General features: G+C 36.0%; 2 protein-coding genes across 2 annotated transcripts; one reads left to right on the forward strand and one right to left on the reverse strand.

The window, feature by feature from the left end:
* Window positions 1-3,976: 3,976 nt before the first annotated feature.
* Window positions 3,977-7,405, reverse strand: LOC144976173 (uncharacterized). Its single transcript, XM_078920354.1, has 2 exons — window positions 7,284-7,405; window positions 3,977-5,105 (listed from the first exon to the last, which is right to left on the reverse strand). Exons 1-2 carry the CDS (start codon window positions 7,342-7,344, stop codon window positions 4,750-4,752), a joined length of 417 nt encoding a protein of 138 aa, XP_078776480.1. The 5' UTR covers window positions 7,345-7,405; the 3' UTR covers window positions 3,977-4,749.
* Window positions 7,406-17,115: 9,710 nt separating this feature from the next.
* Window positions 17,116-27,543, forward strand: LOC144976866 (diablo homolog, mitochondrial-like). Its single transcript, XM_078921401.1, has 5 exons — window positions 17,116-17,329; window positions 19,596-19,733; window positions 22,546-22,677; window positions 25,129-25,198; window positions 27,154-27,543. Exons 1-5 carry the CDS (start codon window positions 17,126-17,128, stop codon window positions 27,486-27,488), a joined length of 879 nt encoding a protein of 292 aa, XP_078777527.1. The 5' UTR covers window positions 17,116-17,125; the 3' UTR covers window positions 27,489-27,543.
* Window positions 27,544-27,718: the final 175 nt, after the last annotated feature.

A 27,718-nucleotide genomic window follows, 5' to 3' on the forward strand; every position in this document is an offset into this window, starting at 1 on the left:
TTTACTTATTTATTTATTTATTTACTTATGTATCTATGTAGTTGGTGAGTTAGTTTGTTAGTTGTATTTGGAAAGCACATAGTGAAAAGAAAATTGTGTTGTTCACCCAGATCAATGAGTAGTTTAACCCTCTCCTTATCAACCATAGGAAAATCGTCACATTCGTTACGATACAACCAACAATTCTATCATTCTGATTTCTTTCGCACATCACAAATTTTAAAGAAAATTTGTTGTTATAGCTATAAAAACTTGAAACTGTATTATAGAGATAATTTTGCTGAACAATATTGTGTATAGAATGTATTTGTTGGCTTTCTGTTGAGTAAGAAAATTTTATTTTTGTGTTGGGTGGGCGTGACGTTTTGGGGGAAACTCTGAAATTGGGTGGTAAGGAGAGTGTTAAAGACCTCTGTAACGTGCCCTTGGTGTCCATTCTTTTATCAACCGCAAGCCTGGAAAACGATCTTTTTGAAGAATGGAAAATATTCAGCAACCATTGACCACATGCTTGGTCTCTTTAACCCTCTCGTGTTCAGATTCTTTTTGGGGGAGTAGATAATGAGTTCCCTATATGGCCATGTCAATCATGTAGACATCCTTTGATGATATAAGCCTACTCTTTTGATATCTGCAGTCGCATTTTCGTTTTCTACGGTCAATCATGGCTAAACTCCGCCCAGAAACGATTTCATAGGTCCGTCCATCACCAAATTTCAAACTTTTGTTCTCGTGAGTTCTTAAGTTTTTTGACCGAAGAACGATTGGCTCCTGAGCATCTTGACCCTTCAACGATTGGTCGTTCTGACAGCCCACGTGTCAACAGCCGTCAACATTGAATCGTTGAGGCAGTGGAAGACAGCCATGGAATAGTTGCATCACAATCGCCACGTTGATGAATAAATTATCCAGGCATGGTTGATAGGTAAAAAAGCCAAACTATGTTCTAGTTACATTTGAAAGAAACAAAGTATATCACTGATCTCGTCTCTTTGAGATGTAAAGAATGATATAAAAATCAAGAAAATCGGCCGATAAATAATAAAGTTGCTAAAAAAAGCTAAAATAAACAAAAGCAATTTTTAAAATCAAATTTATTCGTAAAACAGTTGGTTTTCAACCGATTTTTCTGAAACAAAGACCAATGTACTTCTTTTTTCAAGCTGATTGCAGCAATGTGACTTTCGAATTCCTCAGAATTATATTTTTTACTTTTAGATTTTAGCTTTTAGGCCTACTCAATAAGGTGTTTTATTCCTTGCATAACAATAGCGTAATACATTGACGGGGAGAAGCGTCTTTGTTTCGGCCAGCTGGATAGATAGCCTATGATTGGTCGAAGACTTTGAAACGCTTGATTTACAATTTTACACGAATGGACGGTGGCGGTAGATCAAAGAGGTGTAACAAATTTATTTACCGACTATTTTTCCTTGTGCTAAAATTACAAAGTAATAATTTCGCATCAGAAAAAAAAAACTCTGAAGTTCCTATCTCTTTATTACAATAAAATTGATACCTCGAATGACAAAATCGACCCACAAATAAGGGAGTTATAAATTATTCATAATATTTTTTAACGTTTACAATAATTGTCTTCAAAGTAATTTTTCATCACCAAAGTTGTACTTTTTTACCGATTTTTACCAAACAAAGTGCAATTTCAATGATTTTCACCCGCAAATAAAATAGGATCCAAATCGCAATTTCTGAAACATATTTTCTTTTCTGTCGGCAAATTTATAAAAATCAAAGCTGAAAACATCCTGCGACAGTGACAGGGCCTGTCATTTCCTTCACAACGATTGGATTCTACTTACTGAGGCCAGTCTTGACTACCCCGCCCATGAATATTTGGCCGTTGTCGGTTTTTGTCGGGTTGAATCTTAAAGAATTAATCTGTCATTCGTGCTTACCTGCAAGAAGGAAACATACGCGATACTAATCTTGTTTGTATTTGTTGATCCGCCCCGCCCCCTCCTACCGGAACGCTAAAGGTAATAACGATAATGAAATTTAGTTTTATTTTTATTACGCCTTTCCCATAATAGACCTCAAAGTCAAAGCGCACAAATAAAATATCTATTTTCTCCAATCCTATCTTAACATCATGCAAGCAATGTCTTTAATAATCTCTCTTTGAGATAACATATTAGCAAATCGAGATACAGATTGGCATTATTATTTGTCTTCCGCATAATATGTATGGACATAGTTTTTGTTATCTCTTAACTCTCTCCTTACCAGCCATTTTCAGGATTTTCCCCAAAACTTCGCACCCAACTAACACACAAAAAAAAAATTAAAAAAAAATTTATCACTCAAACACAATAGCAGTAGATAAGTTCTTGCCATACATAAGTTCTTTAGCAAAACATGCTCTACAACACACGAGGGTCTTTTCATTTTCTAAAAAAATTATGAGGTACAAAAGAAATTTGAATAAGAAAAATGTTTGTTGTATCGTAACGAATGTGACAATTTTCCTATAGTTGGTAAGGAGAGGGTTAAAATCTGGTCCAGAGGTCCCCCGAGCAATAATTCCCATTACACTGTTAGTTGGTTCTTGTTGTTTTTTTCTTTTTTACAGACTGAATGAAATGTACCGTAGTACCTTATTCCTTCCCGTACCGACACTCACATTGAGGTGTCACAACTGACTTCAACAGTCGTGACGTCACATCCTTCGAAAGGACGCATAGTTGTAACATGTATTGTAATAGATTGGAGTTGTTCGGCTGTGTTTGATTACGTTAGGGTTCTTTATAGCGGTACGCATCTTGTGTTGTGCATGTTTTGCACGTGAGTGTGAATGTTGACTGCATGAACGGAGTAGCACCCTTTTGTCCTAAGAAACATAGTAAGACGTTGTTCGTGTATTGAGTTAGTTAAAAAATAAATCCGTCCAGGACTGTCGTAATATATATTTGTTGTCAATTTTCCAAATTATTAATAAAAATTGAGTTGAATTAATATCGTCTAACCCCGAGTCGTTACAATAGTAACTTAGCAACTGGTTCTAAACAATCGGAACAGTGGCGGACCCCCTTCTGAAATACATCTCCGACGAGCATAAAAGTGTATCCAGAGGAGAAAAGCATTATAATTCTGATCATATTTTGTCTTTTATACATTCTGATCACATGGCATGTGAAAAAGTTCTAACCAGCATAAAAAATAAAAAGTACCTATTTTCTTTGTTTAGAACCAAGCTCTCGTTGCTGGGCGGACGTGACCATACTATTGAATCCAATTCTCCGCGTATTTCTGGCGTGGGTCATCTCTTCGGCCTCCTCCCACGACAGTCTACATTTTCTTTAATCCTGTTCGACGGGATGCTTTCAAGTTAACTTCGGCCCACCTCTCATTCGTCTTCCAGACGGCTTCCACCGCATGATATCTTTTGGAAATCTACAGTCCTTCATTCGCGCTACGTGGCCAAAACATCTCATCTCCTTTCCCGCAATATGTTCGTCATTTCGATCGCTTCCGGTTTTTTTCATTATTTCTTCATTTCTGATCTTATCTTTCCAAGTTACATTGATTATTTTGAGCAAATAACGGTGAAACGTACTTAATTTATTTGTGTCCCAAGAACCACAAAGGAATGTAACACTCTCCCACCAGAAATCCTAGATATTACCACCAACAGCAAATTTGATCAACTATTAAACATTTATCGTTCAGTTCAATGACGAAATAATGGAGAAAGTCACCACATTATTGTATAAAATCTGCAGTGATGCGTATGGTACGTAATAAGCAATTTCGCTCGGTAAATAGATCAAAAGTTGAGCACTGTAAAATTATGAGAAAGTTTGGTCTCAATGTTGACATAACTTGTTCATTTCTTTTTAAATCGAAGCTTTAATAGGGTGGTTGATGAAACCTTCATTCGAATAACAAAATCAACATAATATGGAGAAGTTAAAAAAAATATTGAAAATAAAAATTCCCAGAAAACAATAGAACAATATTTTAAAAATTTTATACATCATTTTTAATCTGCAGAGATATACGATTTTTAATATGCTTCAATCAATTGCACCGACATTCTAGACATCCTGTGTCTATATTTTTGACATAACCCAATAAGAAACAGTCAAGATCACAATCGATAACTGGGCATGATTTGGAAGTACTTGAAATAACGCGTGATTTTTGTGAAGTGACAAATGTTTTGGAGGTGGTTGGTGCATCTTTGTTGGTCGACATTTCATATTCACAAACATAAGGTCTTTCATCGCTGCAAAATTCGTAGTACCAAGTGCCGCTTGAGCTTATGGCGGCACACCAGCCCATTTCATTTCCCCAAGTAAAATTGGAGAAGCCGTAAGCATAACTGTAAGCTGTGTGATCAACCCAATAAAGTTCGAATACAGGGGACTTTAGAAAATGAAGGCCAATCCAACTATGTTCAGAACTCATGTTAAATGTGTTTTTCAGTTCACTTTTGATATATCTATCCACCTCTTTCGACTTTACCAAAACCAAATTTCCCTTGCCGTTTTCGCAATCATTCTGTGCTTCTTGAAAATTTTTGAAATCTGTTTTCTCAACTAAAAATCTGTAGCATTTCTTACCGTGGACTTTAAGATATTTGTCCCTTGGAAGAATTTCAGGACAATCATCATTTTTTTCTCTATTATGTTTCAGTTCTAAAGGATATTCACAAACGAATTTGTGTTTATCGGTACCTTCCATATTATCATTATAACAGTTGTGGTTAAACCATTGTCCAGATTTTACTTACATGAAGACACAACCTTCATATTGCTTCGCGTTGTTAACATTAGCAAAGTTTTTATACGTCATTATAGAATCGTCTTTCAAGCGAAATTCACCAAATTCATAATAATAGTATAGCCCAAGCCACACCTCTGCATTAGGGAAATGGTAGCTTTCAATAGTCTTCTGAATAAAATCATTAACTGACTTTGATTTGATATCGGCTAATTTCCCGCCGTTGATTTTACAATAATCTTCAGCATCTTCGTATAATTTCTCCTGATTGAGCAAAAACTGATAACACTTATTTTCATGAAGTTTCAGGTACATGTTTCTTGGCAGACCGGGAGGACATTCATCGACTGTGAAGGACAGGCCTGGAATTGAGAGAATGAACAATTGAATTTACATATTATTATTTGTGCGGCTATGTTGTCTTGTGGTATGGCACTCGCTTTCGGATCGGAAGATCCTGGATTCGAGCCCTTCTCGGCGCATAGTTGAGTCCTTGGAGAAGGCTCTTTACTCATATTCTCTCACCATAGTCAGGTGTAAAACGAGTACCTGGCCGTTAACAGCGTTGTCTCTGTCCGAATAAAATGTAATATCGCCTAAAAGGCGTCATGTCCCGTCCTACATGTTAAATGTTGCTGTTGACCAGGGACCCATTGTAAAGCGCTTTGAGCACGTTTAGTGGATATTGTGCTATATAAAAGCTCAATTCTTTTAAAAAGCTCCAAAAAAAACAAACTTATTTTGAATGGGGGTTGAATTGATTTGATTGACGTGTACTTAATCTGATATGTTCAAACTTGCATGTACGAGTACTTATTTGAAGGTCTGATAACCCAAATTGCTAAGGGGTCGTTGTTTTAAATAGGGAAATACTCTCAAACCAACGCATCTCATTGTCCATTACAACAATGTAATGTCAAACCCACACATGGGTTCGGTAAACAGACATGCTATGTAATATACATGCAGGACGGATTAAGTATAACATGCATCAGAATTTACTGACGGAATGAAGCGGATGTTCTTCCACACTGTTTTGATACAGTGGTGCTCAGATTCAAACGTATGTATTACAGAATCATGTGAGCAGTGTATAATATAATATGACAATGATTAATGGCTAGGGACATAGCCCTACTATAATACTCTTTTAGTACGCCATGGCTATTGGTTAGAACTGACCGATCAGCGCTAGCACTTGTTGGTCAGTACTGACCAATCAGCGCTAGCGCCTATTGGTCAGTACTGAAAATGCACCTTTGCGCTTGTTCTCAGTGCTGACGACTATCATTCTAACGCTCATTTGTCAGTTTAGTTACTCTAACATTCATTGATAGTCACATTACTTTAAAATATCTTGAATATCGATTTGACTTTATGGCAAGCCACCAATTGAACATAGGCCAGGGCTATGGTTAGTACTGACATATAGCCCTGCCCCCTACGAAGTAACTATTTGTCAGTACTGAGCGGTGGACAATTGAATGCTTCATCTAAATCTTTTAACTTTAAAAAAAAATTTTTTTTTACCGAATCAAGAATCGCAAGCAGCGAAACAATTCCGACAAGCAAAAACAAATAAACACCTCACCACCTATCATCGTTGCGGATTATAAAAAAAGAAAAGAAAAACAAACAAGACTTGGGTGCGAAATCTTTATGAAAAAGACGAGTCCAATTAGGATCAACAGTAACAGAAACATCATGACTTAACAAAAACACTGTCATTTTGGGTAAATTCCTTGTGGCCTACAAGTTGCATGGCGCTAATGTAATTATTATTACAGGTCATTTCAACATCCTAAAAAATAACCATTTACTGCATTTGGTACTTGAAAGAACCTTTCATTATGAAAAAATGAGAAAAGACATTCAAAATAAAAAGAGACATTTTCGGCAGATTTTTGCCAAATTGAATGAAAAAGACAAAAAAAAAATAAATTTAAATATCGAAACTTTAACAAAACATAAACTTCAGTACTTGAGCGATAGATTTTTAAAAAATCACGGCATTCTAAATCATATCCAAATATTAATTACGTATTTAGATCATATGATTTGTAATCATAGTAGCGCCTCTTTGTTAACAAACTGTTCAGCAATATTTTGCACACACTAGTGCATTTCAACCTTTGGTTTGGACAGAAAATAAGCAAAACATTCTCTGGCTTTTGAATTTATCTGCAGCATTTGACACTATTGACCATGACATACTGTTCAGACATATTGAGATAATTTTTGGTATAAATGGCACTGCACAGTCGAGTTTTCACTGGTGCATGGCTATCTAAAATAATAATAATTAATAATAATAATATTAACAATAATGGTAATGATGATGATGATGATGATGATGATGATGATGATGATGATGATGATGATAATAGTAATAATAGTAATAACAACGATAATAATAATAATAATAATAATAATAATAATAATAATAATAATAATAATAATAATAATAATAATAATAATAATAATAATAATAATAATAGTGATAATAACAAATTATTTTTTCATCTTACGACAGTACTCACAAGTGGCCAAGAGTTTTGCTCCTAAGAGAAGTTGGAATATAATTGCGAATGGTTTCATCATGATCTACGTTCAAAGTACATACTTACGTCTGATCTGTAATCCACAATGCCAACAAAGGATTGTACTTTGTTAAATAAATTATTATTAACCAATAACTGTCTTACTCTGGAAAAAAATCGTATTTGAAAATTTGGCCAGAAAACTCGTCCTGCAAATACCTATCGATTTGAATGACTCTCATCTTGGAGAAAACTCTCAAACCCGGGACTTCGCGAAGTCCCAAGTTTAAGGGTTTATTTTTCCAAGATGAGGGTCATTTAAATCGATCGGTATAATATGCAGGACTCATTTTTTGACCAAATTTTTTAATACGATTTTTTCCAGAGTACGGCAGTTAACTGGTTAATTCCATTTACACATTGGCGTACTTATCAGCGTCTGTTCGATTTCTCACTTGCAATTAAAAGTACACAGATAAAGGAGTTAATAGGTTAAAAAGATAGGTTGTTGAATTTAATACAATTTAGCATACACGGCCTACTTAAAACAAAACCATACAAATAAATTAAAAATACATATAATAATAACTTACAATTGAATGACCAAATGCTTATACAGTACTTGCTGAATTCCAATTCCAGCACGTTCTGCAATACGGCATGCTGGGGATTGGTGACCGAATTTTATCTCTATGTAAAAAGTCGTTACCTCCCATGAGTATCGGATTTCGGCACGGTCGGATTCTAGCACGCTTCTTTTTCTTGGCATCTCCTACGAGAGTACTAGTACTGTACTATGGGTAAAATGGAATTGACATCTTGCAAAAATTGGGGTCCTGATAGCTGAGTTAACAGAGTATTCGGTTCAGGCGCAATGGGCAGTCTAATTTTTTTTTTTTTTTGGACCTCGGTCAACCCAGCAATGTTTGGTTGGCTGGGTTTGTTAGATCTGACGGAAAGCACTTTGCAAAAGTTTAACGTTCTATACAAATGGTAACAAGCAATTGCAATCGATTTTTACTGCTATAGAAACCGAGATAAACTCTGGCTCCACGGGCTTGTTGGCTCCATATGTCCATTTTCATTACTGTTCATTAAAAAAAAAATATAATACTGTTCTCGCAGTCCTAGATTATATTATACCAGTCTATATTTGGCTAACGTGTTTGGTGCTCTATAATATTTGCCTTTTTAAAAATTTAATTTTATAACTGTTCCAGTGGCAAAAGGAAATTATCCTCATGCGTGAAGAGTGGAAGTTGAACCGTAGTATCTTTTGGACGCATCATTGGTGTAATCTATACGATACCGTATGAAACTTTCATTTATGCGTTCTCATGACCATGGCGATGGTTCAATGTAAGATGGCAATCGCTGTTTTTCAATAACTAATAACATTGGCTAACTAATGGCATTGTTTTCGTTGAAGAACTCAACATTAACTCCCAACGTCTCCCTTTATCATTAACTCACTCAACCCTGCCCTCAACATGTCGAGCACTATTCGTACCATATTTGTATCATAACAGGATTCAAATTATATATATATATATATATATATATATATATATATATATATATATATATATATATATATATATATATACCATATTTCTCATTTTAGCTACAAAACCTTTTCATCATATGTGACCAGCCGCCTCAAAACGGTATATTATGTTAGGGTGAATAATATGTATTTCCCCAATAATCTTGATATATTTTTGGACGCTTTGCACAAATAACTCCGTGGCTATTTCGGTAATATTTCCCAACTAATCGTTCCCTAGCCCTGGGGACGTTTGGACGCTTCGTGATTTAACTTACAAACCTTCAAGAAATGCCTGCTTGGTGTCGTCTTCAACTTAAATCAGGTTGCCCCCATGATTTTTGCAGTCTTCTTGGGCGCTGTCCCAATTCTTTTTCGATACAAAATATTTGCCACAAACCTCTTCCAGTGGATAAAATGACCATCCTCTATCGCAATGGGTGTCTGTAAGAGATCTCTAGATATTTTCATGCATATATAAAAAATATACCTAACATACTCGCGATTAAAAAATTATATCTACATATCAAGAATAAACCTCACGCGTTATTTTGAAATGAGGAGAAATTCCATATGCGTCCGTCACTTACATTCCTAATCACAAATACTTTGGCCTCAAACTTTAGCCTCGTTAGCTTTTCAAGTTCGTGTTGCTCTACTTATCACTAGATGAACTTTCAGCACTCTCTCTCTCTCTCTCTCTCTCTCTCTCTCTCTCTCTCTCTCTCTCTCTCTCTCTCTCTCTCTCTCTCTCTCTCTCTCTCTCTCTCTCTCTCTCTCTCTCAAACACACACCCACACATACGCACACACACACACACACACACACACACACACTACAACCACCACAACCACATTTTCATCACGACCACTTCTACTACAACCACCACCACCACCACATCTTCACTACCACCACTACTACAACCACCACCACCACCACATCTTCACTACCACTACTACTTCAACCACCACCACCACATCATTACCACTACTACTACAACCACCACCACCACATCATCATCACTACAACTACTACTACAACCACCACCACCACATCATCATTACTACTACAACTACTGCCACTACTACAATTAGAACCACCACCACAACCACATCATCATCACTACCATTATTATTATTACTACTACTACTACTACTACTACTACTACTACTACTACTACTACTACTACTACTACTACTACTACTACTACTACTACTACTACTGCAGCTACAGCCATAATCACGTCGTCATCATCACTACTACCGCTACTGCTACAACTACTACTACTACTACTACTACTACTACTACTACTACTACTACTACTACTACTACTACTACTACTACTCCTACTACTACTACAACATTATCCTCGCTACCACCATTACTACAATCACTACCATTAGGTTTTGGAGCTTTACTTCATTGGAAATAAGGAAATTTTGGGGTTGTATTCGGCAATATGTTTATATATCATAATATAGTTCTAATCAGTTATCTATACAATAGTTAAACACAATACCAAATACCGTCCCAATTCACTTTTTTTGTGCGGAAATTCCTCTTTCGGCATTGAAATCCTCCGAGTGTTGTCTGAAATACCTGTGAGTCAAATTGAAAATTGGCGTCTCTGCAAATTTTACTATTCTCGTCAAAGTTTCAATGCCCGTATCTAAGGAGTTATCTTTGCCCATTGATTTGACTCTGCATGAAAACGGTGCCTCACTTCAAAGTCGATTTTCTCAGAACTTGGTTTTTACACACTCCCTACTTGAAACGATCATATCTCGGCAATGAATAATCCGAATTTTATCAATTTCATATCAAATTTTAAAGCATAAAATAAGCAATGATTGAGTACCAAAAACCCAAAATTGAAGAATCCGACTTAATACCGTTTCGAGGCGGAGGGTCACAATGACACGTCCTCGTACTGAAGTCCAAAGACCATCCTTTACTACACGACAGGTAATCAGCTGCACGGGAAAGACACTGATACAACTTTAATTGAATCAACAACAGCAGCAACTCTTCCTCCTCATCTTCTTCTTCTTCTTCTTCTTCTTCTTCTTCTTCTTCTTCTTCTTCTTCTTCTTCTTCTTCTTCTTCTTCTTCTTCTTCTTCTTCTTCTTCTTCTACTACTACTACTACTACTACAATAACACAACAACAACAGCTACTACTACTACTACTACTACTACTACTACTACTACTACTACTACTACTACTACTACTACTACTACTACTACTACTACTACTACTACTACTATTACAACAACAACAATAACAACAACAACAACTACTACTGTACAAAAAATTTCCTTTTTGGGATGCAATAAAGTATTGTTATTACTACTACTACTACTACTACTACTACTACTACTACTACTACTACTACTACTACTACTACTACTACTACTACTACTACTACTACTATACTACTACTACTATACTACTACTAAATATGAATGATGATAATAATAATAATAATAATAATAATAATAATAATAATAATAATAATAATAATAATAATAATTATATTATTATTATTATTATTATTATTATTATTTATTATTATTATTATTATTATTATTATTATTATTATTATTATTATTATTATAACGCTGATGATGATGATGATGATGATGATGATGATGATGATGATGATGATGATGATGATGATGATGATATGATATATAATAATAATAATAATAATAATAATAATAATAATAATAATAATAATGCTGATGATGATGAAGATGATGATGGGTGATGATGATGATGATGATGATGATGATAATAATAATAATAATAATAATAATAATAATAATAATAATAATAATAATAATAATAATAATAAAAGCCGCCAATTTACCTCCCCTGTGCACTGCTTAGAAGTGACAATACAGTGCACTCTGGATACGTCGACGTTGCCTAAGTCGATTTTTACCCAAGTCGATTTTTTTTCTTGGTCCCTCCCCCTTCTTCCTATATAACATTAGTAAAAAAAATAAACTCCACATAAGTCGATGTCGCTTAAGTCGATGTTCTTATCACTCATGACTACAATAAAATCACAAATAAACAAGTATTTCCATTGGTTAAAAAAGCTACCAGTAAGAATTTTCTGTGGTTAAGAATATCCGCGAACGATTGGCGCACATCGATGTGATGTAGGTGCTTTGTCTGACGTCCGTGTTCAATGTACATAAGCAGTATTGAATAACTTTAATTTCTCCATCTCAAATTTTACATTGTCGCAACTTCAAGTTCAAGAATTTTTTTTTGTTCTAATCTCAGGCCATCCTATGTAATGGCCCTCTTAATTAGTATCAATTTTATCAAGAATTCAAGTCAAGTCTACAACTACAATGGCAAACCTATCTCGGGAAAGGAAGATTCGATGCATTTGGAAAGTCTGGCATGCGACAGAAAATCATCGCATAGGAAATTGGCATACCAGCTATTTCTGTCTCGACGATTTACAAGAAGCATTACCTTGACCTAGAGGCTCCTACCCTTCCGCTTTTCGCGGAATAATTTCACTTAATCGATAAACATTCCACATTCAAGGCAAAAATTCCGCTTTTCACCTTTCCAAACGAGGAAAATTAAACAAAAAATCTCTAGTGAAAAAAAAAAGTGAGCTATGGCTTGTTTCGTCAGCACCTCCTATGGTCAATCAACACACATTTTGTGTGTCTGATTAGTCCCTTCAAAGTGTGTGCTGCTGATGTCGGATAATATTATATGTTTGAGAGGGGGGTTGACCGAAGTATTATTATTATTATGGTGACTCCATTTTGTGAGGTCAATGACCTTGGTAATATTATATGTTGGCTTCAATCGGTAATAATATTATTGAGTACGGTCAGCTTTTTTCCCTATATAATTTCAGCCCTGTGTACGTGTGTGTGTGTGTGTGTGTGTGTGTGTGTACCGGCACGCGCGTTTGTTTGATTAGGTGTGTGTGGGTGGGGGGGGGGGGAGGGTCCTGACAAGGTCATGGTTAAATCTAGTGCGGGGCGGTCCTTGGCAAGCTTAAGGACCACGGTCCTACGGTCCCTGGGAAATGAAAACCGCAAGGACCGGTCCTTTTCGACATTGAACATTCCTGAGAGACTGTTGGAAGTTCGAACCGTTTTGACCTTTGAGCCGTGGGATCGTTCATTCTTGAACCGTTAAAGACTTGGGACGCTACACGATGAAAACGGTGGTCTACAGGAGTAAAACACACTGAGTAGTCACACTCATTTCAAATTGTAACCTAATTAGAGAAGAGGGGTGATGCCTTCTTTATTTGCTCACCGTACTTCATTGTTACTTCGATAATTTAGCGTGAATAAAATTTGAAATTTATCCCCATTAACGGAGATAATGGAATCGCCCAAGGCGTTGATCGAGTTGTTCGTGGCGTTGATACACACACGCAACTCCTACCCCTCCCCCCCCCCTCCCCCCGCACACACACACATGAGAGGGCAACGAGCATTGAATAGTAAGAGAGAGACGTGAAGTTATAATAAGAGGGGGTGGATGCGGTAATAAGTAATAAGTGGGGTCGATGGTGACTTTTCGCCAGATCTAACAAACCCAGCTACCCATTCACTGCTGAGTAGACAGGGATTCAGAAAAAACTCGACTGCACCCGGGATCGATCTCTGGCCCTTTGCGTATACAGAGAGTGCTCTATCAACTGAGTTATCGGGGTCCCCAAATATTCTATTGGACTTTTTTAAAATACAGACGTTATAACTGGTTTTTTGGGAAGGAAGAAACTAATGAAACTTATATTATTTGATTAGTTAAAACACCAAACAAAATTTTAATATTATTGTATTATTTTAAATGACAACAATGCGATAGAAAGGATTGGTGACAAGAGATGGACAAAAGAAAACAAAAAATCGGACTTGCGACTTGCTAGGGTCGAGACACACACACACACACACACACACAAACACAAACACACACATCTTTAGTAGTCACATGCATTTCAAACAATAACCCATTAGAGAAGAGGGGTCATGCCTTCATCATAGATCATTGTCATTGCGATCATTATGGTGTAGTAAATTTTGAAATTTACCCCGTATAATGGAATCGTCCAAGGCGTGCGCCTCCTGTTCCCCCCATCTCACACACGAAAGGGCGGTTTGCGGAGTGGAGGGAGGTGGTCGTCTGCCTCTATGGTCGTCTGTGTCGCAAAGGGGGGTGGGTGCGATTAATTAAGTGGGATGGGTGGTGATTGGTGGAAGATAGGCAAAGAACCGAGGCAACGAATCGCTGGGGAAGTAGTATGGCGTGAGACCCTTGAAAGGTGATAAGAAGTGAGGACCGCCGCCGGTCTTCCACTTTGGGACCGGTCCCCGGTTCACAGCTAAAAGACCGTGGGACCGGTCCCAAGGACCGGTCCTCAGCGCGGCACTAGTTAAATCCAATGCTTTGCTCTCAGACGGCCAGGACCTGTGTGTTCTCTATTATTATTTGACCCCATTCTTAGTCTTTACACAATCTGTACATTTTTACACATTTTATATTTTATCATTTGAGTACTTTTGGATTGACTATTACATTTTCTGTTGCAAAGCATGTCATAGTCAATAACAGTTAGTTGATTCCGCTTTTTTATCTCAAATTCCGATGTTATGTATTCTGATTCCTCTATGGGGCTATTGGGGGTAGGAGCCTCTGAAGACCACTACAGAGACCGCGCGATATGAAGGGACATACTTATTCTAGATTGGTTTGCTTTGTTCACATGCGTTTTTGCTCATTTGGTTACACTTCGGTTAAGTTGATTTTTGGATAAGTCGATTTTTTCTCGGTTCCCCTTGGCATCGTCTTATCCGGAGTCCACTGTAATATGATAAAGTTGTATGCTATTCTTTCACCGCCGTAGTGTAAAGTCATGGCAACGAAAATATGGAGATATTCAACGACACATATTATTAATATATTTTCATTCAATTAAATAATATGTATGAACCTTGAGGTAATTTAATTTGTAAAAAAACCACACCAAGTTATCCCACTCATAATATACTATATACCCATAGAGCTAATTGTATACCACATCTGTTGGAATGTTGTCTCTCCGATTATTTCTTCTTCTTCTTCTTCTTCTTCGTTCCCATCACGTCACATGGTCAGTCCGGTCTGGTGAATGAAGCCCACAGTGGTCCCGAGGTCGTCCTCACTGCCGTACAGCTTCTTTGAGTATGGGGTTGGGTCAGGCCAGAAGTTCCTTCTCAGCTGGTTGTACCTTGGACATTCCATTAGGACATGATGTCCATTTTCATTTTCAAGTCCGCAGTCACATTGTCCAGAGGCACCTGCTCTGGACATCCTCCACATATGTTCCTTTAACTGGTTGTGTCCAGTTCTCAGTCTGAAGATGATGACCTGTTCCTTTCTGTCGAGCACCTTGATTGGGTCATTCATGTTTTATTCTGGGTGCTTCTCTCTCCATCTCTGAGACTGGATAAATTTGGCCATTTTGTTAATTCCTCCTGTTGAGTACGTTGGGGAGGGTTGCTGCATGCGACTGCCTGCCTTTTCCAGTTGGTCAGCGATCTGATTTCCAAGTATCCCACAGTGCCCTGGAATCCACTGCAGTACAATGTTGGTAAACTTGCTTAGCTTCATGAGGTCTTCCACCAAGGCGTCTATATCATCCGCAAAGGACATCATTATATCCTCCAGAATTTTCTTAGCATCTGTTAAAACCACTATGTGTCTTGGTTTTTCATTTTCTGAGAGGACTTGCTTAACAGCTTCATGGATTGCATCTGCCTCTGACTTGTAGATTGAAGTGCGAGTACCAGTCGGTTTGCTGATCTCCTTTTGTTGACCATTTGTGTACTCGATGTGCACTCCCAGGCCCCCGCACGTGTGTTCTTTATTGCATGAACCATCGGTATAGATTCTTGTCCATTTTTTTCCAGGGTAGTTTTGATCAATGCACTTCTGTACAGACTTCTTGATTTATTCGCCGTGTTTTTGTTTTGTTGAAATGTCACCAACGGAAGTCTTGATTTTCAAGTGATTTTGCCTTTTCCAAATTGGTACTCTGATATTTGCTTTGCATTTTTGGGTCATTATTTCGTCAAGTTCGTGATCTTTTCAATTTGCTGGGCTCTTTCAATAAAGTGTGATCTTTTCAGCCACCTAGTTTTCTTTTGTTGCGCTCTAGCGTGAAGAGGCTGATCTGTCATTGCTTTCACGTCTGTATATTGTTTCAAAATTTTTGATTCCCTTCTTTCTGATAGTGATGTAAGTCCTGTTATGGTTTCCATTGCATTTATCGGTGTCGATTTCATTCCTCCACTTATTATCCTCATGTTGCTGTTTTGCACTTTGTCCAGTTTTTCCATTTGAGTTTTGGAGCAGTTTCCCCATGCAGATATCCCGTATTCTAGCGCTGGTCTCACATATCCTGTGTAAGTTTGTTTCAGTATATCAGAGCTAGCTCCCCAAGTTGTTCCAGCTAGTTTTTTCAAGAGCTGTGTTCGCTTTACCCCAACTTTCTGACTGTTGCTGATTTGATTTTTCCATGTTAGTCTTGGGTCAAAATGGACTCCTAGGTATTTTGGTGCGTCGTCTTTTTCCAATTCATGGTCTTCAATACGTAGCTTTGCTTTTTCATCTTTTGGGGAGAGGCTAAATATTGTGAACTTTGTCTTCACTGCATTTATTTTCATCGCCCAGTTGTCAGTCCATTCTTTGATATTATCCAGTGTGATTTGCATCCTGTTCCAATTATTTCATTAGATAGAGATTTACTATTGACTAGACAATGAGGCAATTATATCCCACTTAATTCATTTAAAAGGGATAGTGATTGCATGTTATTGGCAAAACGGTTTTCAGCTGAGTTGACTAATTATAGTCAAGATACTCACAAACTACTCTATGCTTGAGGTAATTAAAGCATCTTTAAAGTGACTATTGCTTTGTTAAAAAGACCAAGTTCTTAATTTATTTTGATGTAAATGTTGCTGCTCGATCTCGAAGAAATAAATTAATAGCAATGTGAAATTGAATGTAAGCTTCAGTTTAATTACGAAAACAGATTGTGCCTCTATGTGGTCTTGTGGTATGACACTCTCTTTTGGATCGGAAAGTCTTGGGCTCGAGCCTCTCTCGGCGCATAGATTGGTCCCTAGAATAGGCTCTTTAATCACATTATCTCGTCGTACTCAGTTGTAAAATGGGTACCTGGCTGTCGACTTTCATTTTGAACGTACCGGAAGTCAAAAGAGACGGCCTGACCTCTAGTAACAAAATGTAAACAACAATGGCAGCCTCCTGGAGAATACCAAAATTGTCCTCTGGTGTCTTGAAACTGTCGCGTCTATTCACTAGACTGGAGCCTACAAAAGCACATACGTTCCAGAAAAATAGCTCATTGCTTATTTACAATACTTTCAAGAAATATTTTTTGTTGTCTCTTGTTCCAGTTGCATCTGTGTCAGCTACTACCGCTGACAGCTCAGACAAGGTAGGCTCATTCATTTAGACTTAGAGTTACTGTTACGGCACGGCTCTAAGTTAGAGTAAGTATAGTCATTTTCATTTAGTGTTCAAGTTCTGTTCAGATTATGATTAGAACATTTTGGTATACAGTATGTTGATAAGAGCTCCATATTGACTGTTTTATTCATCATTAATTTTATTAAATGCACGCGATTTCGATCACAACTTTCCAATGGTAATTTTGGGGTAAAAATCAGTCTGAAATTTAGACTGAACTGTCATTGCATACTTTTTTTTTCTCGTAGGGCTTTTATGCACCTCCGTTGACGGTGCATCTTAACGGACCGTTTCTATACACCTCCGTCACTCATGCGCATCCCACCCAATTTCATCAGTGTTTCTGTATTTGGACATGGAGAAAGTTATATTTATATTGTGACATCTGTACTGTAGGATGCTTTTGTTAATAAATTTATATAATAATAATAATAATAATAATAATAATAATAATAATAATAATAATAATAATAATAATAATAATAATAATAATATATCGAAATATAAAACCAGAAAATAGAAGTTGCATTGAAGGTAAGATAATGTTTTAGAAAGACCTTAATGTGATGAACAGTCAGGTGGCTCCGTAGCGCAGTGGACAAGCTATCAGACTCTAACCTTGAAAGTACTGGGTTCGATTCCCATTGTAGACATATTTTTTTAAAAGTTTACTTTATTGAGAAAGACATCATTTTTTTTTTCTTTCTTTCTTTTTTTTTAAAAAAAAACTTCTTAATATGCTTTTAAAAAACTTCGATTTTAATTTTCTAAAATTATTTATTTGAGATCAGTATTTGTGTGTCATGTTTCTATTTACTTTTGATTTTTAAAATTATTGTTATTATTCTTTAATTTGTTATCATTGTATAAACGTACATCGGTAATCACTAAGCAGCGTGCTAAACTACAATCTAAAACTATTTAAACCTCACGGACGCATGCAGCAACATTTTCATTAATTTACCATCACCGCCAACGGAGGTGCATAAAAAGGGTGCGTTTTTGTACACCTCCAACGGAGGTGCATAAAAACGCCACCTTTTTTTTTTTTGATAAGTTATGATAACTAGCTAGAGGTCTAAATAGATAGTCTAGCTTGACGTCTATATGATGTGGCATTCTAATTAAGATTACAACAGAATTTAAACTGTTTTATAATCAGTTCTGCTATCTAGCTCTTTCACGTGGCCTTGGTTTTAAGTGCAAGAGTTGCATTTAGAATGTTTGTTAAATCCCTATTTAGACTCACAAGTACAGTACAGTGTACCTAACTACCGTAATTGTAGAATTGTAGTCTGTGTTAGACCATGTTCAATTCTGAATAATTAGACCTAGATTTTTTATTAGATTTAGAGGTGTTCATATCCTGTAGATTTTCATTACTGTATATAATGTTACTACACACATTGTGATCTCTATGTCCGTCGCTGCAGAAAATGTCCTGGTTTAACAACTTTAATCGGGTAGAGGATACGGATAGATGTTGACCAGTCGTCACTCAATTAAACTATCTAGACTTGAAGTACACAATATCCCTGTTACGTTGTAGTAGTGTAGAAATCAATATCCTCAGAAAGATACCCCTGGAATAGTCTGGATTAGAAATGTTATTGAAAGGGAATCCATTCTTTTCTTTTTTTTTCATTGCTTTTTTTTGTTTTGTTTTTGTTTGTGGAGTAGAGATATAAGCCGTTCCTTTTTGTTTTTCAAATTTTCAACATGAAGCTCATCTAAAAAGCTATTTCAATCGAATGTAGTAGTAATTGTTGCATGGTAAAACAAATGCAGTTAACACTTTTTTGCATCATTTAATTCAATCCATCTTTTAGCCATTGATGCCGGTAGTGAAGCTATACTTGAAATATTTTGTGATATGGTTGACAAAATTCAAATGGATCTTTTACTTGGTCCCTCTAGAGACATGGGGTTTACATTAGTTCTCTTAGTTACAATTTGATTGGGCATTTCTTCTTTGTTTGCATTGTTGATATGATATTTTGATGCAATAAAATCGTCAAAATGAATGTCAGGCACTTACAAAATTTTCCGTATTAGAGGGGGAATCATACAGCTAAAATTTTGTTCACTTGATACTTTGTCCCAACTTCCCATTTTACTGAGTTGTACTGATTTTGAGCTCCTACTCCTCCTGCATCACAAGCAAATAGCTCACTTTTGATACTTATTATTTTACTGTATTGCCAATTATAAATGTGAGAACAATTTTTTTTTAGCCATTTGAGCCAAACGATGTCAGACTTCGAAGCAGCGAATGTCTGAAGAATGCAGCTGGACTGGCAGTAGATTCAACATCAGCAGTTTTGTCGCAAACAGTTTACTCTATAATCAATGTGGAAAAAGAATATGTAGAGGTAAGCAAGTTAAAGTCCAAGCCGGTCTATTGGGACGGCTTGGTTCCTGACAAATCGTCCCAATTAAGCGGCATCCCAATTAAGCAGCAGCCATGAATTGAGCAATTTTTCAGATTTACCATAGTCCACTCTGCATTTATCAAGATTTGTGACTGGCAATACAGCTTCTTATGAATTATATATTGGTTGCAAGTGACACCTTAATTTACCTCTAACAATGAGAGACAAATCTCACTGCACACAATACAATAAATGAATATGCCACTCACAGTTGCATATGTAAGAATGCATTGTCTATCCATTTGTCTCATTAAACAAACCATTTGGTGGTGACAGCCTTGAAGAAACAAAGCCATTACTCAATACCAGATAATACTGCTCATCACCCATCTCACCATGAACATTATGATGGCAGTCAATGACACTGCCAAGGGATACAGGTAAATTATATTGTTCACATCTCTGTGATGACTATGATGAACGGCGCGAACACACACCTGATTAGCTGTCGCGATAGACACTAACAGGGGAAACAGGTAAATTCTATTGTTCACACCTCTGTGATGAACGGTACGACTTCACACCCAGTTGACTGTCCTGTTAGACTAAATTGCATTTTAAGAACCATTATTTGAAATGATTGAAGACAACTAAAAGCTCTTTTATGGGGATGGTCTTTGTCAAATTTCATCTCCATTATACCGTGGGCCATCCCAATTAAGTGGCTGGGAATAGGAAAAGGTATGCCTTTTTATATAGAAAAAATTCTGTTCCCAAGGAATCGTCCCAATAAAGTCGCTGGCCTAATTAAGCGCCGCTTCCAATACTGGCTTGGACTGTATATCAAAATTTAAGGGCTCTCAGTTTTACTTAGAAAATTTTGGTATATAATTTGGTTATTCTTATAAATAAGTGAGAACTAGCTCACATTGCTCTGATATAATGGATTGGATGAATAATGCTGGGGTTCTCCATACGTATATATATATATATATGTTATTTTTAATTGGATTCAGATTGTTATTTTGAACCATGTTCAAAAGATTCGATGTAGAAATCTGTAAGTAAGTGATATTGCCAAGCATGGAAGGCCTAGAAAAGATTATAGTAATTGTGAAATATCTTAATCAAGTAGGCAGCCTTGAGGTGTTGTCTTTGAACTGTTAGACTTGTAACCAGTTCTTCCTTGGTTGGAATAAAGCCATCCCGTATGTTTTTTCTACTTTAATTTTTAAACCATTGTCGTTATCATTGTTGTTAAATTAACTTTTTCTTGTTTTTTTTTTGTTATAATTATACAATTTCTGAAATTTATTGTTTTTAGTGTAATTGATTATTTATTGATTTAGTATATTTTATCTTTAATTTTTATCCAGTTATTTTCCTTATTTGTTTTCATTTATGTCTGGGTTTTTTTTTCTCTTCTTTTTAACTTATCCAATAAACTGTTACGATGTGAATATTATAGTATTGATAAAACTTTAGTAGAAGGATAGTCTTTAAATGTTTATAATAATAATGATGATATAATAATAATAATAATAATAATAATAATAATATAATAATAATAATAATAATAAATAATAATAATAATAATAATAATAATAATATAATAATATAATAGTAATAATAATAATAATAATAATAATATAATAATATAATAATAATAATAATAATAATAATAATTATAATAATAATATATAATAATAATATATAATAATAATTTAATAATAATAATAATAATAATAATTAATAATAATAATAAATGATATATATAATAATGATGATGATATGAGATGATGATGAATATGATGATGATGAGATGATGATATGATGATGATGATGAGATGATGATGATATGATGATGATGATGATGATGATGAGATGATGATGAATGATGATGATGATGATGATGATGATGATGAATGATGATGATGATGATGATGATTGATGATGATGATGATGATGATGATGATGATGATGATGATGATGATGATGAAAGATGATGATGATGATGATGATGATGATGATGATGATGATGATGATGATGATGATGATGATGATGATGATGAGTGATGATGATGATGATGATGATGATGATGAGATGATGATGATGATGATGATGATGATGATGATGATGATGATGATGATGATGATGATGATGATGATGATGATGATGATGATGATGATGATGATGATGATGATGAGATGATGATATGATGATGATGATGATGATGATGATGATGATGATGATGAATGATGATGATGATGATGATGATGATGATGATGATGATGATGATGATGATGATGATGATGATGATATGATATATAATAATAATAATAATAATAATAGTTATAATTATTATAATAATGATATTAACAATGATTATAGTCAACACCCCTTATTGGTCCCATTAAAAAAAATATTTATTAAAAATCTAAGCGTGTCCGATTGATAGTGGATAAATTCAACTTTGCTTAAAGTCAACTAATCTCTCTGGTCGAGCGATGTTGACGTCATTAGGAATCCATTTTAGCCAAAGACTTTAAAATGACTAAAATGTAATTAGCTTTACTTCACGTTTTTACGTCATTTAAAACAGTTTTATCATGTATAGTAATGCTTTTTGCATCTTAATGGATAAATTTCTTAATCAGTTAATTTGAAATTTTCTCGTTCCACTAACAGATGAACAGTGTCTAATACATTACTATATCTTTTTGTGGTGAATTGTAGAAAACTTTTTTTGCCCCTGAAAATGATTACTTTTTTTTATCTAGCTATCTAATTATATTCAACACTAAATTTCAGCTCCTGAATGTACTGGTAATGCTGCTAGAATACCAGATGCAAGTATTAGGACAAAAGGCAGAGGAGGAGAGGATAGCTGATATCGTCATAGAAACACGACATGAAATCAACAAGGTCAAGCAACGTAAACAGGTTAAATACATTTTTTAAAAATTTTCCTTTAAAGAAAAGGCTCAAAAGTTAAAGTCTTTACTAAACCGCATAAAGCTGTGAACTGTTGTAAAAGTAATGAAAATAAATAAATATAGCTGCTTCGTCAAAACAAAAAGTTTAACATGAAATTTTCCATCACCCAAATCTTTCATAGTTTACAACAACAACAAAAAAGTTACAATGGTATTACTACAAGTTACATTGTTTTTTCTGTCAAATGAAGAAATATTTGAGTCAAAACATCCCTTACTTTATTTTTTTAAAAATCATTGCTGCCAATTTCACTTTATGATAATTATAATCACACCAAAATTTCATTGTTCGAACTTTTTTTTTATGGTGTGCATGAACTTGAGCTTTTTATATAGTGCAATAAATAAAATAAAATTCCCTTTATTCATCCCATAGGGGAAATTTTTCTTTAGAGTCTATTCCAAGGGAAGACTGGAATAACCTAGGGGTCAGCCGCAGTGCAGTGCCACATATTGAGCTAGGGTGAAGTGACTTGTTGAAGGCCACACAGCGCAGCGGTGGGTGATCGAACTCGGTACCTTTCGGGTACGAAGCAAAGACCATACCGCAGAGCCACACTGCCCCCACTAATCATGCTCAAAGCGCTATACAAAGGTATGAACAGGTATAACAAAGTTTCATCTTGTAACTAGGAAAGTCAAGCAGTGTTGAGTAATGTCAATTACAGGATGACGGATGACAATTCCCCCGCAAGATTAGTAGTAGAGATTTCAACACTATGTGATGAGGCTGTGTTCTTTGATAAATGAACTTTACATACATTACCTATCCAGACTCAAGTGTAATCAAACTGAGTACTTGGCTATAGAAAGTAACTAATTAGTAAATCAGGAATATTAAGAACATTCCAATACAAAATAAAAATCTTTGTGGGTAGATGTTAATTTCATTACATTGAACAGACATGCATTAATTATGTCCACCGACTCATTGTGTTTTTGCTTTAGGGTGCTACACTGTACTGTAAGAGTGATGCAGTGAAACATGCATTCGTCGAACACAAACACGCATTCGACAAATTCATGAGTTCAACGAACAAGGACAGAATTCCCAAATTATTTCCTTCTTTGCCTTAGTAAATTTTTCATGGCATTTACAAACGGTTTCGTGAACTAAACTGAGCGAAGCGGGAGAAAAAAGCAGAGCAAGTGTCGGGATCTTCTTTAAATAACAGTGAGGCATTTTTACAGCTATGTGGTCTCGTGGTATGACACTCGCTTACTGATCAGAAGGTCCTGGGTTCGAGCCTCGCTAGGTGCATAGTTGAGTCCTTGGAGAAGGCTCTTTACTCACATTCTTTCACTGTACTCAGGTGTAAAACGCATACCTGGCCGTTTACAGCGTTGTCTCTGTCCGAAAAAAATTGTAATATTGCCTAACAGGCGTCATGTCCCGTCCTGAATGTTAAATGTTGCTGTTGTAAAGTGCTTTGAGCACATGTTGTGGATATTGCGCTATATAAAAAGCTCAAATTTTTTTTGGTATTGACCAGGAAACTACGCCATAGAACAGGACGACAAACGATGCGCCTTCGCCTTCTTCCCCCCCCCCCCCCCCACTTCTTTCTCACCCATACCCACACCCCTTCTCATGCCATCCCATGAGGCGTGGTGGTTTATGTTTCGGTCATGAATAATATTCCTTAATATTTGCCAACAAAAATACATGGATAGCTTCATCAATCTACAAAACTGGGTGCGCAAAGACTGAGATCAGTAGTGTGTGTCCCTTGGCTTACACCCATGTTCACATATTCATTGAAACACAGATTCAACTAACTTTTCCAGCTGCGCCATGTAGTTTGAGTACGTGTTGCACTGTAGATAAATTTTCCACTTCAATTCGGAATGAAAACAAATACAAATAAATATTTTTTTTACAAATAAGTAGGCCTTCAGAACCATGAGGCCCATGGTGCCGGAGTTTATCCCGGTTTCTATAGCATGAAACAGACAATAGCAATTGCTTGTTATCCTTTGGATAGGATGCTAGTCTGTTGTACTTTGCACCAAAGCTAACAGAATCAGCTACCCATTCACTGCTGGATGGACAGAGGGGGTCAGAAAAAAAATCTCGATTGCACCCGGGATCGATTTTGGTCCCTTTGCGTGTGAAGCAAGTGCTCTACCAACTGAGCTATAGGGACCCCCTTTATTTTACAAATATCACAGTTGAAAATAATCTGATGCAGACATGAAATGACAAAGATTGGTTGGCTTATTCGTATTACCATCATGTTGGCTACAGGATAGTACAAAAAGGGCTGCTGATTGTGATGAATAAATTAATGAAATGATACATATTGAAGTTTATTGATAATTGTGAAAATAATTGAAATTTGTTATACTAAAAGTGATCATAAATTACTTATTTATTTGTGTTTATTTCTATTTTAAGGATTTGGCCTTGCTATTTGCTAGTGTTGAAAAACTAGCCGATGCAACTGCGGAGGTTGCTTTTGCAACAGGTAAGCTAAATGGCTATCAATCATGCTGTCTGAAGCTTTGAATTGTTTTGATTTTTTTTTTTGTTTTAGGGGTTCTACAGCGCTTGTGTGAAGTGCAAGATGATAGAGTTATAGTGAAAATATTTAGATCTACCTATCACTCATCAGGATAAAAAAGGAAAATATTTCAAGAAAGATCAAAAGTAAATCCAAGAGCGATATAACAACTGGTCTGAAACCACATTAAAAGTCCCACACTTACATCACTGTAGGATTTCTACCAAAAAGGGATACAAGATGGTTTCAAAGTAAAGTCGAAGATGGACATATCATCATTGGGACCAATATAAAATGTCGATAAAAGTGTCATGTCGATATATCACTCCTTCCAAAATATGGAAGATAACAAGGGAAGTCAATCTGGATGATTTGGTGGTCCTTTAAAGGCCCGACTTTGAAATTTATGACATCTCATTCTATTTCACTTGTAAAAGTCAGTTATTGTTGCTGTTTCCAAAGGCCATGAATCATTTTACATATCCCGTCCTCAGTACTGGCAATAACGTCAAATAAAGATGAGCTCTCAGAATGATGTTGTGCACATCAGGGGAGGGTCTTGATAGCTGCTTTAGCAGCATGGTCGGAAACTGGTTCCGATGATGGGGTATCTTCATCTAACTCCCCATCAGGCATTCTTGTCATTGTCACACATCGGCTACAATATCCACCGAGACCTAACTGGTGTCGAGCGATATCTAGACTGAATATAGGCCTAATTGTGGCACTGACCTTGCCAATAATTTCTTTAGACCCGAGTAGCTGAGCAATGGAACTGCACATAGGAGAAACAGAGAAAGAGGGGTAATAAGAGTTCTGTCTCATTTACCGACACTCAGTCTCTCTGTTCTAGACTGAGACCATGGGTTTATTCCAGCAGCTTGCGAAGATAGTGTCGTATTGGTACCAAGAAACACTGAAGTTGTTCGGGACTAGTCTTCACCACTGACCTCATGATTTACGGGATGTCTTTAGCATTTTAATTGGCTGTTGTATTTTACTTCACTGCAGGATATTGTTAGCCAATTATGAATTATATTCTTGTTTTTAGATATTATTTCTTAAGACTTATTATTGACAATATCGATAGATTGCAATGTCAATATATCCATCCTCTGGTAAAATTTATGTCAATATACGAGATTTTTAATTACCTACTAATGTTGTACTGTATACCAAAAATAAACAGGATGTTGATGTCATGTCGGTATAACCGCTCTGCACTATAAGCAAATCTAACAATGACAATCTGTTCTAGAAAGCCCTCCTGTCTACCCTCCCCCCTCCCTCTCTCTCCTCTCTCTATATAGGGGGACGAAATAGCCGAGTGGTTAAGGCATTGCACTGTGACCCGGAAGGTCCCGGGTTCGAGCCCCGCTTCAGGCAGTTTCGTTTTTTTTTCCTTGAGCAAGATTATTAACTCCCGATTTGCACACTTGGACGACATGGGTGATTCCTGTTAACATCAGAAATCTTGTTTGATGAATTATCTATATTATTCCTTCATGGAATGCTTAGGCGACGATGTCTTATGATGTCGTGGTGGAATGGCATAATTAAATTAATATATATAATATTGTGAACTAGCTGGAGTAAGGGGAATGTGATGTCCCTGGTTCTGTCCCTAACTTACGCCAAGAAAAAGGGCAATATTACTAGGACAATACAAGGCCATGAATCATTTTACATATCCCATCCTCAGTACTGGCAATAACATCAAATAAAGATGTGCTGGATGTTCTCCAAAACAATGAGCAATAACACTGAAACATGCGGATGTTCTCAGTTCTCAGTTATTTGATCACCCATCAAAGGATTGATTAAGAAGCAAGAAATACTTTCACTTTCATCACTCAATAAATAAACAGACTTTAACCTAACTATTTCTGAAAAAATAATCATACATCTTTTTTTAACAGGCTCCAGTTATGCATCTACAAGTGCAGGTGAACGTCTTTATAGTGCTCAGCAGGAAGTAAACAGAAATTGGGCAAATTCTCAGAAAGCAGAGAAAGAAGTTGCTTATGTGGAAGCACAGTTGATAGATCAAATCACTCGCCACGAAAAGAGGATGAAATCTAAAAGTTTGAAAGATGAAAATAAGGACAATAATAAAAGCAATATTGAAATGGAAGCAACAACGTACACAGAGTTTGAAGTATTTGAAGATGAAAACATTGGAAGAAATGACAAGACTTGTGATGATTTCAAGGAAGAATTTCAATTTAATGATAGTGATAAGGACATTTTGTGAACTTCATCTTATGTTATATTTGTATTAAAAAAGATAATGACAATGACAACTAAAATTTTACTTGGAGTTCAAAATGTGTTGTATGTTTAGCCGGTTTAAAAGGAAATGTCTCAGTTGTGACCAACTGTATCAATTCGGTATTATGTCAAAAGGACCAGGCACTGAAAATTGAAATGATTAATGTCTAAAGTATAAAATAAAAATTTTGAATGATTCTGCTATCACTAGTT

Source organism: Berghia stephanieae, chromosome 7 (assembly GCF_034508935.2).
Source record: "Berghia stephanieae isolate SIO BIC M18660-M18661 chromosome 7, UCSD_Bste_1.3, whole genome shotgun sequence".
Taxonomy (NCBI): Eukaryota; Metazoa; Mollusca; class Gastropoda; order Nudibranchia; family Aeolidiidae; genus Berghia; species Berghia stephanieae.

Excerpts from the sequence above, each read along its gene's own strand:
- LOC144976866 (XM_078921401.1), top strand. The coding sequence starts at position 17,126 with ATGGCAGCCTCCTGGAGAATACCAAAATTGTCCTCTGGTGTCTTGAAA. Across the intron at positions 19,734-22,545 it reads TGGAAAAAGAATATGTAGAG|CTCCTGAATGTACTGGTAAT; the intron begins GTAAGCAAGTTA and ends ACTAAATTTCAG. Across the intron at positions 25,199-27,153 it reads GGAGGTTGCTTTTGCAACAG|GCTCCAGTTATGCATCTACA; the intron begins GTAAGCTAAATG and ends TTTTTTTAACAG.
- LOC144976173 (XM_078920354.1), bottom strand. The coding sequence starts at position 7,344 with ATGATGAAACCATTCGCAATTATATTCCAACTTCTCTTAGGAGCAAAA. Across the intron at positions 5,106-7,283 it reads AGCAAAACTCTTGGCCACTT|GCCTGTCCTTCACAGTCGAT; the intron begins GTGAGTACTGTC and ends TCTCAATTCCAG.